The sequence below is a fragment of the Oncorhynchus keta genome, chromosome 22 (genome assembly GCF_023373465.1).
Source record: "Oncorhynchus keta strain PuntledgeMale-10-30-2019 chromosome 22, Oket_V2, whole genome shotgun sequence".
Classification (NCBI taxonomy): Eukaryota; Metazoa; Chordata; class Actinopteri; order Salmoniformes; family Salmonidae; genus Oncorhynchus; species Oncorhynchus keta.
In genome coordinates this window covers 24,089,642-24,107,042 of record NC_068442.1, presented here as the reverse complement: position 1 = coordinate 24,107,042, position 17,401 = coordinate 24,089,642, and the positions used below count along the sequence as shown (strand labels likewise).

The 17,401-nt window shown below is 44.2% G+C and overlaps 1 protein-coding gene across 3 annotated transcripts in view; it reads left to right on the top strand.

The window, feature by feature from the left end:
* The window catches only part of LOC118401211 (FERM domain-containing protein 5-like), a 116,316-nt gene extending 99,304 nt beyond the window's left edge, over positions 1-17,012 (top strand). Inside the window, exons 6-15 of one of the 3 annotated variants that reach the window (XM_035798525.2) lie at positions 1,781-1,904; positions 4,400-4,487; positions 4,726-4,814; positions 5,496-5,559; positions 5,809-5,900; positions 7,783-7,857; positions 8,581-8,649; positions 8,783-8,889; positions 12,038-12,387; positions 12,567-17,012. In XM_035798525.2, the coding sequence (XP_035654418.1) occupies positions 1,781-1,904; positions 4,400-4,487; positions 4,726-4,814; positions 5,496-5,559; positions 5,809-5,900; positions 7,783-7,857; positions 8,581-8,649; positions 8,783-8,889; positions 12,038-12,387; positions 12,567-12,614 (1,106 nt within the window). In that variant the 3' untranslated portion in view covers positions 12,615-17,012. Of the gene's footprint in view, positions 1-1,780; positions 1,905-4,399; positions 4,488-4,725; positions 4,815-5,495; positions 5,560-5,808; positions 5,901-7,782; positions 7,858-8,580; positions 8,650-8,782; positions 8,890-12,037 lie in introns of all 3 variants that reach the window. The other 2 variants (XM_035798522.2, XM_035798523.2) reach the window with 2 other exon arrangements.
* Positions 17,013-17,401: the final 389 nt, after the last annotated feature.

Below are 17,401 nucleotides of genomic sequence, written 5' to 3'. Positions count from 1 at the left end.
ATTACACTGGATTTACAAATATAAAGTGGGTAGTGACTTGATCACGCAGTAGAATAAATAGTTTATACTAGAACAGCAGCTTTGACTGTGTGTGTGTGCATGTCTGTGTGTGTGTTCTGAGTGTATGTTTGGGCATACGTTAGTGTGTAAGGTTTAGATGTATGGGTAGTCAGTGGAAATAATCTCTAAGGTGCAGGTCTATGCAGGAAGACATCTAGGGTTAGCTGTTCAGCAGTCAAATAGCCTGGTGCTAGTAGCTGTCAGAGCCTGTTGGACCGAGACCCAATGCTCTGATACCGCTTGCCAGATGGTAACCGAGTGAACAGTCTGTGACTCAGGCGACAGAAGTCCTTGATTATCTTTTGGGCCTTCCTCGGACACCCTCTGGAGTAGATGTCCTGCCTGGCAGGGAGCTCTCCCCCAGTGATGTATTGGGCCGTCCTCACCACCCTCTGTAGAGCATTCTGGTTGAAGGTGGTGTAGTTGCCGTACCAGATGGTGATGCAGCCGGTCAAGATGCTCTCGATGGTGTAACTGTAGAACTTCTTGAGGACCTGTGGGCCCATGCCGAATTTCTTCAGTCGCCTGAAGTTGAAGAGGCACTGTTGCTCCTTCCTCACAGCGGTGGTTGGTGTGATTAGACCATGTCAGGTCATCTGTGATGTCCACACCAATGAACTTGACGTTTTTGACCCTCCCCCCTCCGTTTCCTGTAGTCCACGATCAGCTCATTTTGCTGACATTGAGGGAGAGGCTTTTTTCCTGGAACCACTCTTGACAGGGCTCGAACCTCCTCCCTGTAGGCGGTTTCATCGCAGTCAACGTCAGGCCCACCACCAGTGTGTCATCGTTAAACTTAATGATGGTGTTGGAGTCATGTGCGGCCACGCAGTCGTGGGTGTACAGGGAGTACAGGAGGGGGCTGACCACACACCCCTGGGGGGGCCCCCATGTTGAGGGTCAGCGTGGCGGAGGTGTTGTTGCCTAACCTCACTACCTCACTACCAGGGGCGGCAGTAACCAGTAACCACTAGGCTAGTGTTGGGCCAGTAACCGAAAGGTTGGTGGATCATACCCCTGAGCTGACAAGGTAAAAATGTGACGTTCTGCCCCTGAACAAGGCAATTAACCCACTGTTCCTAGGCTGTCATTGTAAGTAAGAATTTGTTCTTAACTGACTTGCCTAGTTAAATAAAGGTTAATAAATAAATAACCTGGGGTCTGCCTGTCAGCAAGTCCTGGATCCATCTGCAGAGAGGGGGTGTTCATGACTTGAGCTTAGTGTCAATGGTGTTGAATGATGAGATGTAGTCAATGAACAGCATTCTCATGTAAGCATGGAGCTCACACACAGTAGACACTCTAAAAACAGGCAGGCTGTATGTTTGAGGGGTACAGCGAGCGAGCCAAAGTCTGCAGAAAGTGCAGTATCAGGTCCCTTGGCAGATGCCCTTGCTTTGTTCAGGATGGGCTGCTGCTGAATTAAAGATGTGCTGCCTGGTCACCTCCTCGTCCTCGCTCGCTGGGGGAAATAATTGTCAGGGACTTTAGTGCTGCATGAAGTCACAAATAAACAACAGCAACGCTGGGCCAGTTTAAAAATGTTGTCATTTCAGAGCTCTGCTGACATACAACACAGGCTGCCTGTGAACCAACACATGGAGTGATGTGGATATTAGACATATTACTGTATATACTGTATGTAACCATGTAGGGTTAGAGTCTGGTGCTGTGAAATGGTATATCATTTCATGAAAATGTTTCTATCTCTGTGTTCCAGCTGAGATTGGGGACTATGACCCTGGGAAACATCCTGAAGGATACAGCTCTAAATTCCAGTTCTTTCCAAAACATTCAGAGAAGCTGGAGAGACGAATCTCGGATATACACAAGACAGAATTGATGTAAGGACCGATCCACTGTTCTTGGGTCTCTCTCAACCACTCACACTTGCATGCACGTTCATGTATACACACAACATTCAACCTATAAGACAACTCAAAGCACTTACAAGTGATTCAACTTTTATAGCGCTATTCATTTAAAAGGAATTTCAAAGCGCTGTAATTGTTATCATCTTGGAGACTAGTTTTTTAACCCGTTTCTCAAACATTTGTTTCATCAAATGGAAAATCTTCTAAAGCTTGAAACTAGCAGAAACGAGGCAGATAGACTGACTAATTGCCCTCTGTTATTTAAGGGTTTTATAAAAAGCATGGTTGAGATGGTGGAATTGTCTTGAGCACACAAATTAGTACTACCTTTCATTAGTACAGTCATTAGGGTACTAATGATCTAGTAGGGAGTGCAATGCATTACACCTAATGAAGTAGGATAAGGTAGTGTGCACACAACGCACGCACACAAACACGCACACTCATCACTTTCTCTGTCAGCGGGTTAGGAGATTAAGCATCACTGAGGGTTTCTTCATGTTGAAACACAGGTTAGCAGATTAAGCATCAATGAGGGTTTCTTCATGATGATACACAGGTTAGCAGATTAAGCATCACAGAGGGTTTCTTCATGATGATACACAGGTTAGCAGATTAAGCATCACAGAGGGTTTCTTCATGATGATACACAGGTTAGCAGATTAAGCATCACAGAGGGTTTCTTCATGATGATATACAGGTTAGCAGATTAAGCATCACAGAGGGTTTCTTCATGATGATACACAGGTTAGCAGATTAAGCATCACAGAGGGTTTCTTCATGATGATACACAGGTTAGCAGATTAAGCATCACAGAGGGTTTCTTCATGATGATACACAGGTTAGCAGATTAAGCATCACAGAGGGTTTCTTCATGATGATACACAGGTTAGCAGATTAAGCATCACAGAGGGTTTCTTCATGATGATACACAGGTTAGCAGATTAAGCATCACAGAGGGTTTCTTCATGATGATACACAGGTTAGCAGATTAAGCATCACTGAGGGTTTCTTCATGATGATACACAGGTTAGCAGATTTAGCATCACATAGGGTTTCTTCATGATGATACACAGGTTAGCAGATTAAGCATCACAGAGGGTTTCTTCATGATGATACACAGATTAGCAGATTAAGCATCACTGAGGGTTTATTCATGATGATACACAGGTTAGCAGATTAAGCATCACAGAGGGTTTCTTCATGATGATACACAGGTTAGCAGATTAAGCATCACAGAGGGTTTCTTCATGATGATACACAGGTTAGCAGATTAAGCATCACAGAGGGTTTCTTCATGATGATACACAGGTTAGCAGATTAAGCATCACTGAGGGTTTCTTCATGATGATACACAGGCTGTGACAGACACTTACCACACTGATCCTTCACGCTCTCCCTCAGGACTCTGAAGGTCATGTGATTGAGGCCGCATGGATAATGATTTAGCCATAATGAATGAGCTATTTATCCTCCCGCAAGGCACTTCTCCTTTGTTTAAACCATAATTAGTATGAGATAATGTGCTCTATAGAAATGAAAATACATTGAAACATGGATCAGACATTTTCACTTTAGCTCAGAGGTGATTTGAAGGTTCTTTAATGTTTGTTGCCATTACTGAGTGCTTTGTCTACACTGAAAAAAGGTGCTTCGGTATCTAGAACCTAAAAAGGTTTCTTTGGCTGTCCCCATAGGGGAACCCTTTTTGGTTGTAAGTAGAACCTTTTTGTTTTCAGGTAGAACTCTTTTGGGTTCCATGTAGAACCCTTTCCACAGAGTGTTCTACATGGAACCAAAAAGGCTTATTCTATGGGGACAGCTGAAAAACCCTTTTGGAATCCCGTGAACTGGTCATGGCCATGGAACATACTTTATACTGTGGAAAGCATGGAGGATGTGACTGCACCCAAATGAGTGTAGTCTGAGGTTCGTAGATATAGGAGCTGTAAGATAAATATATATAAGATCCTCTGCTGCTCTCTAGTGGGTTGTTCACATTTCACCACCAACAGAACACCTGTCCAACATGCCTAGCTGTGGAAAATATCCTTGAAATGCTGAGGCAGGTGCCTATTTAGATGTTTTGAGTGTATCAGTAATTCAAGCCTAAGGGTCGTGGGCATATCTTGATGTGTTTTGCTGGAGGTCAGGCTGATACTCACGTTACTCCATTGCTATTGGATGTTGAATGGTTGGTGCTTGATTACATGTTAATTTGTAAAGGCATCTAGGACGGTTGACACACTATCTGCATGTCTGGCCATGTATCTAGATCTCTGTGGTCTATTCAGCATCTGCTAGCTCCGTCTGGTGATCAATCCTCTGTGTAAGGGGAAGAGTTTTGTCACTGTTAATATTATTCAGGCACTTTACTTTGCGTGTTCTTTTCATAGACCTGGCTCTATTGATGTTAAGTATCTTACTCAGACATTGATGCCATATTTGCTGGTGCTCTTTCTCAGTGGCCAGACACCTGAAACATCAGAGCTGAACTTCCTCCAGAAAGCCCAGATGCTGGAGACATATGGTGTGGATCCTCATCCATGCAAGGTGGCCAATTCTCACACACAGCTGCTTCAGTTTAAGACATTTTCATTTAAAGACCTGTTTTTTTTCCTCTGCTTGAGCTTTGAGATCTCTCTTGGTAGAACGGATAACGACTTTCTTAAACAAATAGCAGCATATACAGTTATGTAGTATATTCCGTGTGTGTGTGTATTTGATACAGGTATATTGAGTATGTATGTATGGTGCCATTATGTAAAACACTTTATTCTGTTTCTGACAGGATGTATCTGGAAATCCAGCCTTTCTTGCCTTCACCCCGTTTGGATTTGTCGTGCTTCAGGGAAATAAGAGGGTTCATTTCCTCAAGTGGTGAGTAGAAGGATTTCTCCTCTAACCCTAAACCAAAATACCCTATCTTGTTATACTGTCACAATGAAACAGAGTGTGTCCATCTGTCTCTCTCCTCCTGACCAGAGGGCCAGAATACATACAGGACTTACAGGAAGGAGTCTCATTATCTTAGCTAGTCGCTACCATTCTGGGCATATGATTCCACAGCCTGTCTGTTCAAAATCAACTTGTTTACAGATTGGAAGCTTAAGAGAAAAACATGTTTTCAACCACAACGCAGAAATGTTCATGTATGCAGCAGTGGCTATAAGAATCTTCAAAGACATGGAACAATGCTGAATTCTATTCCATACAGCTCCTCTCTTTAAGCCAGTAACCCACTATATTGGGCACTGTAATAGTTCAATATGGGTTAGATATAGAAATCCCACCACCTAATTCAGTACCGTATGTCTGTAATACTTACTAATTCTGGCCAAGTAGACCATGTGAATGTTACAACATGTTACAATATTTATGGCTGCTTTGTTGGTTTTACCCATCCCATGTCCCCAGTTTGCCTGGGAAATGATCAGAAATGTGTTCTGTCAGACAAACATGGAGCTTTTTGTGTGATCTGTTAGTGGTTGTGAGGACATTTTATAGAGCCTCTCAGTGCAGCCGGATGTGTGTGTAACTATCCCCTTTCCTTGTGGGCAGGAATGAGGTGACTAAACTGAAGTTCGAGGGAAAGATATTCCATATATATGCAAATCAAAAGGAGGTGAGAGCATGAATTATTGTTGTGTGTTGGGGGAGTCAAGCAGAGAGAGCAGCGCAGCAACATACTGTTACTGTTTTATGGCCATTATACTCTGACAACAGGGCTTGGAGACACCATGATCTAGTCATTACCACAGACCAGTGTGTTCCATCAACAGCGGCAGTTACAGTAATGACTCTTGACTCTTGAAACTCTGAGATAAACTGTCAGTTTGTTTTATTTTCCTGCACATTTATTTCTAATGTGCAGGACAAAAAGATCATCTTGACATACTTTGCACCAACACCAGAGGCCTGCAAGCACCTGTGGAAATGTGGAGTGGAGAACCAAGCCTTCTACAAGTAAGTGTTGTTCTTCCTCTGTACTCCAGTGTATCTGTGAGAGTGGTCGAAAGGGGGCTCTCCTCTCACCCTGAAGTCTCCTTCTCAGAGAGGGGATGAGACGCGTGGCAACGGTGACCTATTGTGAGTGAGTGCACTGGAGTGAGGCAGTGAACACCCCACTGCTCCTCCAGAGAAATGAGTACTCCTTCCGTCTCAGCCATGACTGATTGTATGCCCTCTACCCACCACCTCTGGGAGGAATTAAAATATCCCCACCCCCTGCAGCACATCAACACAATGACTGGAGAGAGTGTTGTAATGGATGAGGGTGACAGGGAATGATGCTGAGGAGCATGTGGGCTGAGAGAGTGTTGTAATGGATGAGGGTGACAGGGAATGATGCTGAGGAGCATGTGGGCTGAGAGAGTGTTGTAATGGATGAGGGTGACAGGGAATGATGCTGAGGAGCATGTGGGCTGAGAGAGTGTTGTAATGGATGAGGGTGACAGGGAATGATGCTGAGGAGCGTGTGGGCTGAGAGAGTGTTGTAATGGATGAGGGTGACAGGGAATGATGCTGAGGAGCGTGTGGGCTGAGAGAGTGTTGTAATGGATGAGGGTGACAGGGAATGATGCTGAGGAGCGTGTGGGCTGAGAGAGTGTTGTAATGGATGAGGGTGACAGGGAATGATGCTGAGGAGCGTGTGGGCTGAGAGAGTGTTGTAAAGGATGAGGGTGACAGGGAATGATGCTGAGGAGCGTGTGGGCTGAGAGAGTGTTGTAACGGATGAGGGTGACAGGGAATGATGCTGAGGAGCGTGTGGGCTGAGAGAGTGTTGTAACGGATGAGGGTGACAGGGAATGATGCTGAGGAGCGTGTGGGCTGAGAGAGTGTTGTAACGGATGAGGGTGACAGGGAATGATGCTGAGGAGCGTGTGGGCTGAGAGAGTGTTGTAACAGATGAGGGTGACAGGGAATGATGCTGAGGAGCGTGTGGGCTGAGAGAGTGTTGTAATGGATGAGGGTGACAGGGAATGATGCTGAGGAGCGTGTGGGCTGAGAGAGTGTTGTAATGGATGAGGGTGACAGGGAATGATGCTGAGGAGCGTGTGGGCTGAGAGAGTGTTGTAATGGATGAGGGTGACAGGGAATGATGCTGAGGAGCGTGTGGGCTGAGAGAGTGTTGTAATGGATGAGGGTGACAGGGAATGATGCTGAGGAGCGTGTGGGCTGAGAGAGTGCTCAGGTGATTTAAGGACACAGGGGAAGGGGAGGGAGAAGAGAGAAAGAGGGGAGGAAAGGGCAAACGTAGGGCAGCTCACAGCACCCAGCGAAATGGAATTAGTATGATGAGATTTCCGGCTATAGGGCTGTAGATCTCAGTGGGGACTGGTGGATTTTCAGGGACGCCTGGCTCATTGGCACATACTGCTGTAATGAAAGCCATCTGTCTATGAGGGCTACATCCCATAGAAACAGACACATGCACATCAGGCACACACCACACATACACACATTTATAATTCAGGGCACCATGATCTTTTATGTAATTTTCCCATAGTTATAACTAAGCTATGTCTTACATATAGTATACTGCATGCACACATCTCCCAGGAGGACTAGGCACTAGGCCATAATACATGACAGTCAGGGTGTTGGTTTCCAGTCCAACCTGGGCTTAGAGAACCAGATATCATATAAGAAGGCTGGAAATAAAGAAGCCCATTGTATGTACTAACAGTGAGGACAGCAAAGTGAGAATAGGCTGTGATGCTGTAGGAGGGAGAAAAGATCAGTCCACAGACTCCTTACAATGTAAAGAGTAAAAAGTATTTAACAGCTCCCAAAGTTCACCCCTCTTTCCTTTCTTTCCTCTTCCCTTCTTTTGCCCCTTCATCAGGCTGGAGAAGTCGAGTCAGGTGCGGACAGTGTCCAGCAGCAACCTGTTCTTCAAGGGGAGTCGTTTCCGCTACAGGTATAGCCAATTATGACAGTGAATAGAGGGCACAGCAGAGAGCCCACAGCTGTGCTGTAGAGTTTGTCCCTTAGGAGGGGACCATTACCTGAGCCTGACACCTCACACAGTAGGCTAGAAGACAAAGACGGGACAGTGTTTTAGTTGCAGGTTCCATTTCATTCTTTTCATATCTGTGAACACCAAAGGGCAAGGGGCGGGGAAAATAACTGGGCAGGTGAAACCTTTTAAAGGTTTTAGACTTATTGTGTTTCACCTGTTGTATAGTTATTGTGTTTCACCACAATATGAACTACAAATCTAAATGTTCAAATGGTTTCAAATGATTACAGGTGAGTCCAGTGTGTTATGATGAATGGTTGAGTTTGTGTTTTAACCTTTGGTTATCTTTTTGATATTGCAGTATTGTCTTGAGAGAGTGATTGGGTAAGAGAGTGGGTTCACCAGGTTAATCTAATCTAATCAGTTCCCATGTACTGTACTGATGCTTCTCACTGAACTGCTGTCAGTGTACTGTGTGGCATTAGGGAGTCTGGGGTTGTGTTTGTGTGTGTGTGTGTGTGTGTGTGTGTGTGTGTGTGTGTGTGTGTGTGTGTGTGTGTGTGTGTGTGTGTGTGTGTGTGTGTGTGTGTGTGTGTGTGTGTGTGTGTGTGTGTGTGTGTGTGTGTGTGTGTGTGTGTGTGTGTGTGTGTGTCTGAGCTCAATTATTGTGCTCTATTGTAGTGGACGAGTAGCGAAAGAAGTGATGGAGCAGAGTGCCAAAATCAAACGAGAGCCTCCAGAAATACACAGGTAATATCCATGCTATCCACTAGATGTCAATGTGGGCACTATATCATCTCAGATTACAAATATGTGGTGTGTGTGCATGTGTGCCTCCGTATGTGTGTTTGTGTGGACATGTGCATGTTGTGTGTCTCCACAGGGCTGGCCTGGTTCCCAGTAGAAGCTGTCCGTCCATAACTCATGGCCCGCGCCTCACCAGTGTTCCACGCACCCGCCGGAGAGCTGTCCATATATCCATCATGGAGGGTAAGAGTTTGACCTGACCCTTGACACACTAGTCCCCTCAGTCAAACCTGGCACTCAATAACAATCCCCTCAGGAATGTGGACAGTAGGGACACAGCTCTGTCAGTTTTCTGTAGCAAAATGAACACGTACGGTAGACTGGAGAGTTGTGGGAATGTGTCGCAACGCATTCATTTGGATCTGTGGTTTTAAAAGTCATCTGTGGATAATTCAATGGAGCAATAACAGAGGGGAGGGTGTTAATTCCAAAGAGTTTTAAATGGATCAGGTTCTTGCTCCTATTTGGGAGCTTGTTATCCCCCTCCCCAGAACACACACGCATATACACACACTGTAACCTGAGCTTGATCATGTGTCAGCTTGTGGGAGTGGAGGGCTAAGTCGCATGTGTGTGTGTCACTCAGGCTGCTCTATTTCAGTGCCAGCTCTCAGCGCTGGGCGTGTGTGTGAGAGTGAGGGGTACAGTGCCAGTACAAAGGCAGTTGGTGCAGCCATCAGTCAGTCCATCTGCCCTGGGGGCTGGGCTCTGAGCCTGCAGGTGGGCCTGCTCCTCCTCTTGCACACAGTGATCTGACCTGCCTTTGTCCCTGAGGCTAACCTTGCAGGCTGACACTGCAGCATGGGCTTGGTTGAACAGGAGCAGCATGACTGAAGGTCACTGGTACCTGTCCTTGTCACAGCTGAGTCCCTGCCTGCCTCCCAGTATGTACACCTGGCTATACGCAGGTCTGGCTCTAGGCTTCTGCAATGAGTGAGAGGGTCTGATGCTGCATGTCTCAGAGAGCTATGAGAAGTGCTCACCCATCACCCCCTGCCTGTGCTGACTGGCTGTCTTACAGTTGTATTAATACCTCTGCTGAAAATAGCCAGGGCCTTTCTCTCCATGTATGTCACTGCCCTGGGTGGGGCCTGAACAGGGCCAGCGCCGTCTGAACGCTGCTAGAGCAGGACAGTGGCCATCAGTCTAACACACATAGCGAGACCACCAGGGCTCTGGGACAGGGACCACCAGGCCTGTACAAAGACACACATGCTTTGAGCTCTAGAAGACGCCACCATGGTAAAGTGTCTGATCCGCATCACCACCCGGGTGAACGTCCACCTGCGGATGATCAACCACTGCTACCGAGATGTGAAGGTGCGCGTGCTGAGCCTAGGACCCCGGATGCTGGGAAAGGCCCTGGGCGTCCTGCCCCTCTACCCTTCCCTGACTGGGCAGGAGCCTGACAGCCTCTCCCCTCTGCCTCCCCCCATCCTGCCTGGCACCCCTCTGCCTGACAGCCGGCCCCAGTCCAGCACCCCTACAGGTAACCTCATCAGCACCATCCTGGAGTGTGTGTTACACAGTTACCAGCTCTCTCTGTGTTAAATCACTCCCACCACATCAATGTTGACCGAATGGAAATGGCACCATGCATTTGATGCTGTTGATGGCGGATCCTCTAAATCATATGGTCCTTGGTGGTCCTTTGTGAATGGAGTGTCTTTTGGTCTATTTTTCTTTGAGATGTTGGTTCATTTATCCTTTTTGTTGGTTTTGACGAAGTCTTGAGTTTATGGGTCTCATTATTCTGGTTGTGATGGTTGATGTACAAACTAATGAAACTAATATATTTCGAAATTATATCTTTGCCTTTCAAGGACTTTGATGTTCTTTGCAAAATATATTGTTGCAGTCAATTGTTTGTAGGTTGCATTTGGCAATCTTCCCTGCAACCAAGCATATCCTAGGATGTACTGAAGGAGATTACCAATGAGTAAAGATGGCCTCTCACTGCCACCTACTTCTGAAGCATCCTGCTTTTGCCTTGACAGAATCTCAGCAGTCAGCATGGTTTAACAGAGCTGGCTTCGTCTCGATTTTCTAAATTCCTTCACAAGGATTTTTTTTTTGCCTGTGGATGAAAAGCACACATATGAGCATTGACATACACCTCATCTTCAGGAGATATGTTAATCCCTCTGCCTCTATGAAGGTGTAATATTGCAGTGGATGTCTGAGGAATGGAACAGTCAGTGCAAAGCTCAACTCTTTCTCACCCGCAGGGACGTCTATCATTCAGCTCTTATGAAGAGAATATCTAGATACTTTTGTTTGCATGTCCTTTAGTTATATTCAAAAATGCTGCTTTTGCTTTTTACAAGGTAAGCATGTGATCACCAATGAGCTAGCAACCTTTAATGCATCCAAAAGCTCCCTGTAGGCTACCCCAGAGACCAATACTGTGTCAGTAGCTATTTACGAAATCATGACAGTTGAAAATGAGAGCAAAGGGAATTCAATTGACATGGGACATTACTTGAAATATTTATATGTATAACTATCTTGTGTATTATGATATTCTCCCCGTTATTGCATAGGCCTGTTTACTTCACATTTTGTGGTAATTATAACTCCCTGTTAGTAGGTTGAAAGGAGCAATACTTAGTGTGTGTTATTAACATCCTGTACTTTGACTTGAAGGCCCATCAAGAGTCCATATACAGTACATAGGCCTATATTAGCTTCTGACTGAAAGATAAAACGCACACCCACCGTGACCTTCAAGGTTTAGACCTGGGAGGGCTCAGAGTGCTGTGGGACTAATGAACGAGCTGCTCAATAGAATGGAGCATGTGTTTGTTGATCTATCTGTATGTCACTGGACATTGCCCACTCATCAGACCTTCATCTAGATCAATGATCCAGTCCAGACTCATGTTCATATGATCCACCATTAAAGCAAACAGATTGCATTATGTTACTGTATAAACACACTGATATGCTCTCACAGGATTGAAGCTATCTCTTATTAGACATTAGGACTGCAGTGTTGTGTGTACTGGAAACCCCCTCTCACTCTGGGGATCTATGATCAGGTTTCCCTTCTCAGACTGGTCTGACTGGAGCCTGAGTGTCTCCTGCCATTAACAGACCTCTTTACACCCCATTTATGAACTCCTCTATACCTGCTGTACCCGTGTGAACACTAGATAGTCTCTAGATACATCTCATGTCAGTGATCTGTAGTGTATGCACAGTGTGTGGATAGCTGGGGTCTGTAGCCAACTGTACTGGTATGTTTTTATTTCTCCTGAGAGTGTTTCTGTTTCTCTCTCTCCCTCCCTCTCTTCCCTCACCCTCCTCGCCCGCCCCACTGCCCTGACAGGTCTGGAGTCGTTGCGTGACAGTGCCCACTCTACGCCTGTGCGCTCCGTGTCCCATGGGGACTCCTTCATGCCGCGCTCCCGCAGCCTGGCCACGAACGCCAGCGAGGGCTCGGGGGTGATCTCTGACGAGGCCTACAGCCCCTCTGACAGTGTGCTGCCCACCCCCGTGGCAGAGCACAGCCTGGAGTTGGCCGTGGCACGCCAGGTCAATGGAGCTCCCTGCAGCATCGAGGAGGAGAAGGAGTCGGAGGCGGGCACCCCCTCTGTGGGGGAGGCAGGCGACTTGACAGACAGTAGAGCGGCGGTAGAGGGTGCAGGGGGGGCCTCGTCGCTCAGCGAAGTGGAACAGGTGAATAAGTTTGTTTTAAGTGTCCTCCGTTTGCTCCTTGTGACCATTGGACTCCTCTTTGTCTTGCTCCTCCTCCTCATCGTCCTCACCGAATCCGACCTTGACGTTGCATTTTTACGTGATATCCGCCAGACCCCCGAATTTGAGCAGTTCCATTACGAATACTTTTGTCCCCTCAGGCGGTGGTTTGCCTGCAAGCTCCGCTGGGCGGGCAGTTTGCTCATTAACAAATGAGAGAGAGCATGAGGCCGTAGAGTGCGTAAGCCCATTCAGGGGTTTGAGAAGACGATTAAGGCTCCGGAGAGATGGAGGGCAGCCCTGTCCCAACCATGAACCCAGCTTCTCTCATGATACTCCTGCTGACATACACCTCGGACCACTCCTGGAATCACTGTGCCAGGAGTTTCTCTCTCTCTCCCTCCATTTTGAGTTACTCCCCCTTTTTTCCCTTTACGTTAGTTTCTTTTTTACAAAGCCAGAAGACATTTTTGCATTTTTTTTTATTTCAGGTCATTTCAGGTATTTTATTTTTTCAAAAAATATAAACAAAAAAATATTAAACTGAAATCAAAGAACTGAAGTATTTTAGAACGTTACTTTTTTAGGAAGTAGACATTTTTTTGCAACGAATGAAAGTTGCCTTCATTTACTATTTATTGTTTGGAACATAAAACATTTGCATATGGGAGGATTGTGATGCAAGGATATCAGGAAAGCCACTAAGTTATTGAAATGGTTCAGAACGAAGTGAGCTAGATACAGGTTTGAAAACATCCATCCCAATCAATACATCTTTAATGGTTTTCATTGGGTGGCCATTGATCAGAACACCTTGTGTGAGGGAAATTAGAGCAATGTGCAGTGTGTCTGTCTGTCAAAGTGCAAGTGATTGAAATTGAGTAAGTCAGGATGATTACCAAATGCCTTTTATGAAGAAAAAAGTAGATGACATGAAGACCATTTTGAATTTGGCGGATTGTTTTAAAGTTATAATTTAGTGGAAATGCAACTACGGTATGTGTTTAAAGTAGAAACTGTGAAGTTTTATAAAGGATACAGTTAAATAAACCAGTAACCATGGTGTTTTGTGACCCCATTGTGTCAGTAGTTAGAAGACCTTACTCACTAGCACCAATAGGACCAGTCTAGGTAGATGTGCAATACTCTTATGGTTAAATACTTCAGTACTTTTGAATGAGTGCATTTGTTTAGTCATATTTCTTCATTTAGTTGTGTCTACATTTCTTTATTATGTTAAGATCCGATGAAATTTAAGGATTTCTTTGTATAAAGAATTTATAGTTTATTTTAGTTACATATCAACCTTGCTCTTAAGTTTGTGTATATCACACTATAATTAATTGTTAGCATAAGAATGACACTGATGTACTTTTTGTACAAAGTCGTTTGTTTCCTAATATATTGACAGTTTTTCCATGTATATTTTAACAGAACTGAAATGTTATTTTGTTATTGAAGATTAAATTATACATTTTTTAGCGCTGTGTTTCAAGTGAGGTCTAGCATTTATGGACATATTGGAAGGGGGGTTTAACTCAGAAACAGGTATTTTATCCAGATCCACTGACTCCCCACAGATCACACCTCTCTCACTCCACCAGCAATGAAGCATCAGTCACTGTATGCACACTTTTTAAAAGTCAATACAACTATTTCCAATGCCCACTATGGGCCAGGAAGGCACAACAGATGGTGGAGGAACAATACATATTTTAGAAAGTAGACGAGACTACAATACCAACAGAAAAAGCATAGTCAGTCCAAAGACATGCCTGTAAACATCACAACAAATGCAGATAGTCAATAGTTTTCCAAAGTTTGAGAGGTGACCATGCAGACTCTTCTGCCTCACAGCAATAATTCTGCTGTCATGGCTGCTGGATTCTGGGTAAAATCTGTTTTTGTGTTTTTGTCTACCCCCTCTACTGTACCTGGTGCAGGTGGGAGTGCGTTTGTGTGTCTGTATGTGACAAACTTCAAGATGATAATGTGAAGTGTTGACTGAGAAAAATATGGTCTTATTTTTGAAAAGGGAGAATAAAAGAGAGTGATAAGTAAGAGAGTTTGGAAAGAAAGAGATTGAGTGAGAAAGAGGTACAAGGGACGTCAGAAGAGGTGAGCAATGAGGAACTGGTGAGTGAACAGCCTCACATGAAAGTGGCCGGTACAAGTATAGTCAAAGGGGAATGCATATGTGAGCACTTGGTGCTTGTGATTCAATTGGCAGTACAGCCATGCCTGTTTTGTCCTGTTATTTAACACCATGACCTCCACACAGCTGATCCATGCTCAGATCCCCCAGCGGTGCTGCTGCCTGCTCTTCCCTGTAACCAGAGCACTGTAGCCCCTGGCCCTAAGTGTAGTCTGTCTCCCAACAGCACCCTCCTAGTTGAGGTAGACCCAGCAATGAAGACACTACAGCATACTGTAGTGCTATGGATGGGTGTCTACTGTATTCATAGCCATTTCAGTTCTTAACCCTCAATCAACCGGGTGGAGCCCAGACATCTGTGGTGATAAATATCCATGTTTATGGCACAGGGGTGGTAAAAGCAGCCCTTAGTAGCAAATCTGGTGCAGCAACTGTTATATACCATATAAAGGCAGAAATTCCTGAGTGAAATATGCATGCTCTCTATGCTCGTATACCATGCATGCACTTCCAATGAACAACAGATACAAGGATGAAGGACGACTTTGTCTGTACCTGGATGGGGAGTGTAGATCCGATATGCAAGATAACGGGACTGTTTCATTGTTTTATGCATTCATATTTCCTATTTATTACTTGCCTAAAGCTAAATACTGTAAAGGTCAACAGGACAGTAGGCAGCGTATGTTAGTGTTACTTCTTAAAGGTCAGGGAACTGGAAGAGCAAAAAGGAAGGAAATGTCAATTGATGGTCTACGTTCATATGCATTAGCATTATGTAGCTTCAATGGTCTTTCCAGGGATGCACCAATTAAGACAGCATCATTCAATGAGCAATAATCAGTCAAACTAAGAGCAAATGGACATAGAAATGTAAACAGAAGTCTTACACTGGACATTGTGCTGTTGGTTTTTGCAGTGTCAAAAATCTGTCTCCTGTCGCTGTATCTACAAAACCAACAAGTGCTCATGGTACGCTCCTTTTCCTTCTTTTTAAATAAAAACAGTAATAATGTGAAGACAAATACAGTTATCATTATTCTTAGTATTTACCACATTTTATAGTGTTTATTTCATTGTTAGTGCTCTTGTTGGGATGTTAGCCTGCAGAGTTTTGTTCAACAGTATTTCAGTGTGACCGAGGTGTCTTTCCCTGTGCCTGGAATCTTTAGTACCTAACAGCTCTGCATTTTACAAAAGGGGCAAATGAGTGAATGGACATAGACATATATTGAGTGCATCCTCCTCATAAAGTATGGACGACCCTTTCATTTCACAGACTCAAAGGGAGAACACTTCTTCCTGTGTAGCTTTGACGTCTCATGCTGTAGATGTTGTGTTATTATAGGGTGGTGGTTACTGATCCCATGTCATGTTTATGGTCAGCACTTATGGCAGCGTGAGTCATCTGTGTGTCTGGGGGAAAGTTCTGTAGTTGTCTCCACCTGTATCTGTCTGTACAGGTATGTTGCCTTTGAAAAACCTTGAAACTATACAGTACCTTTAGTCTGGAGATGTCATGTTTAAATTATTTTATTTGACTGATCTCTATTGGGAACTGGCTGTAGTACTTGTTTGTCTGGTAGGTGTTTCAGACTCTTGCTGGTAGTGTGTTAAACAGTATGGAATTGTTCTGATGTTATCTTTGGACATCTGCTATGGTTTACATGCAGTATGTTGGCAATCATTCTGCAGTTAAGGTCTATAGGACAAACTACATTAGTTATTGAACATCAGTTAAATGAGCTAAATTCATTTCAAAAGTCAATACACTGGCCATACCCATAAAGTCTGAACTGGGAACCACAGGCTAATAGATCACTTTTACTGGCTATTTTTCTGATAAAAGCAGGTGCAAGATATTCTACATATGATGGCTGTTTGCCAGTGACATGAAGAGTAAACAGTAGCCATGCAAAAAGGACAGCTTGAAAAAGAATATGCTAGTTTGACTGCATACAAGGTAAATGGCATTGAGTGGTCTTTTCCTGAAGGTCCCCTTTACTCTCACAGTAATACTACTTAACAAGTAGAGGACAGACAGAGCAGCTGAGGGAGTAATTAAAATTAGTCATACTATTGTCACCTTGTAATATGCTTCTACCCCTTCACCAGCTCCCAAACAAATAGACGCTCACACAGCCATGCATATACATGTAAATAAGTGTATATGCATACCAGTGTCTGTCGGCATGTCTTATGTATTCTGCATCTTTCCAAGTCAGGACTGAAGGTTGCTGTTTATTTACGTAATATATGAATATACAAATATATACAAATGTATGTGCCAAATCCAGTCCTTGTTCAGTCTCATCCATTCCGAACCCATGTTTGTACTGTAGGAAACCTTCTGTACAACACAGTATAAAATATTGTTTCTCTCTGATAGCCCCTTGTAACTGGTGCCATTAAACAACTCAAACTTGAAATAAACATTGGATAAAAATGTAAAGTGGATTCTTGTGGTTTATGGCTCTTCACTGCACATTCCCATCAAGGCAATTAAAATGTCCACATTTTTGTATAATCTTTCCATTAAAACAGTATGTCTCCGATAGATTTTCTGAAAGTTCATACTATACTGACGTCTAAAGGAAACCTCTTCATATTGCATGTTTTTGGGGTAAATGGCAGTAAGTACAGTATTCAAAGTAGGTGTTCAAGACAACAAAAAATCAACACAATCTCTCAAATGAGCTTTGTTCAGGTGAAAGCAGGTGAGCAATATCACATTTAGGAATCATATTTTCAGGAGCCTTTATTAAAAGTGGAAACCTTCACAGCTGAAAGGATAAAACTAAGAAATAGTGTTAAAGAAACAATGATAAATATCGACAGACT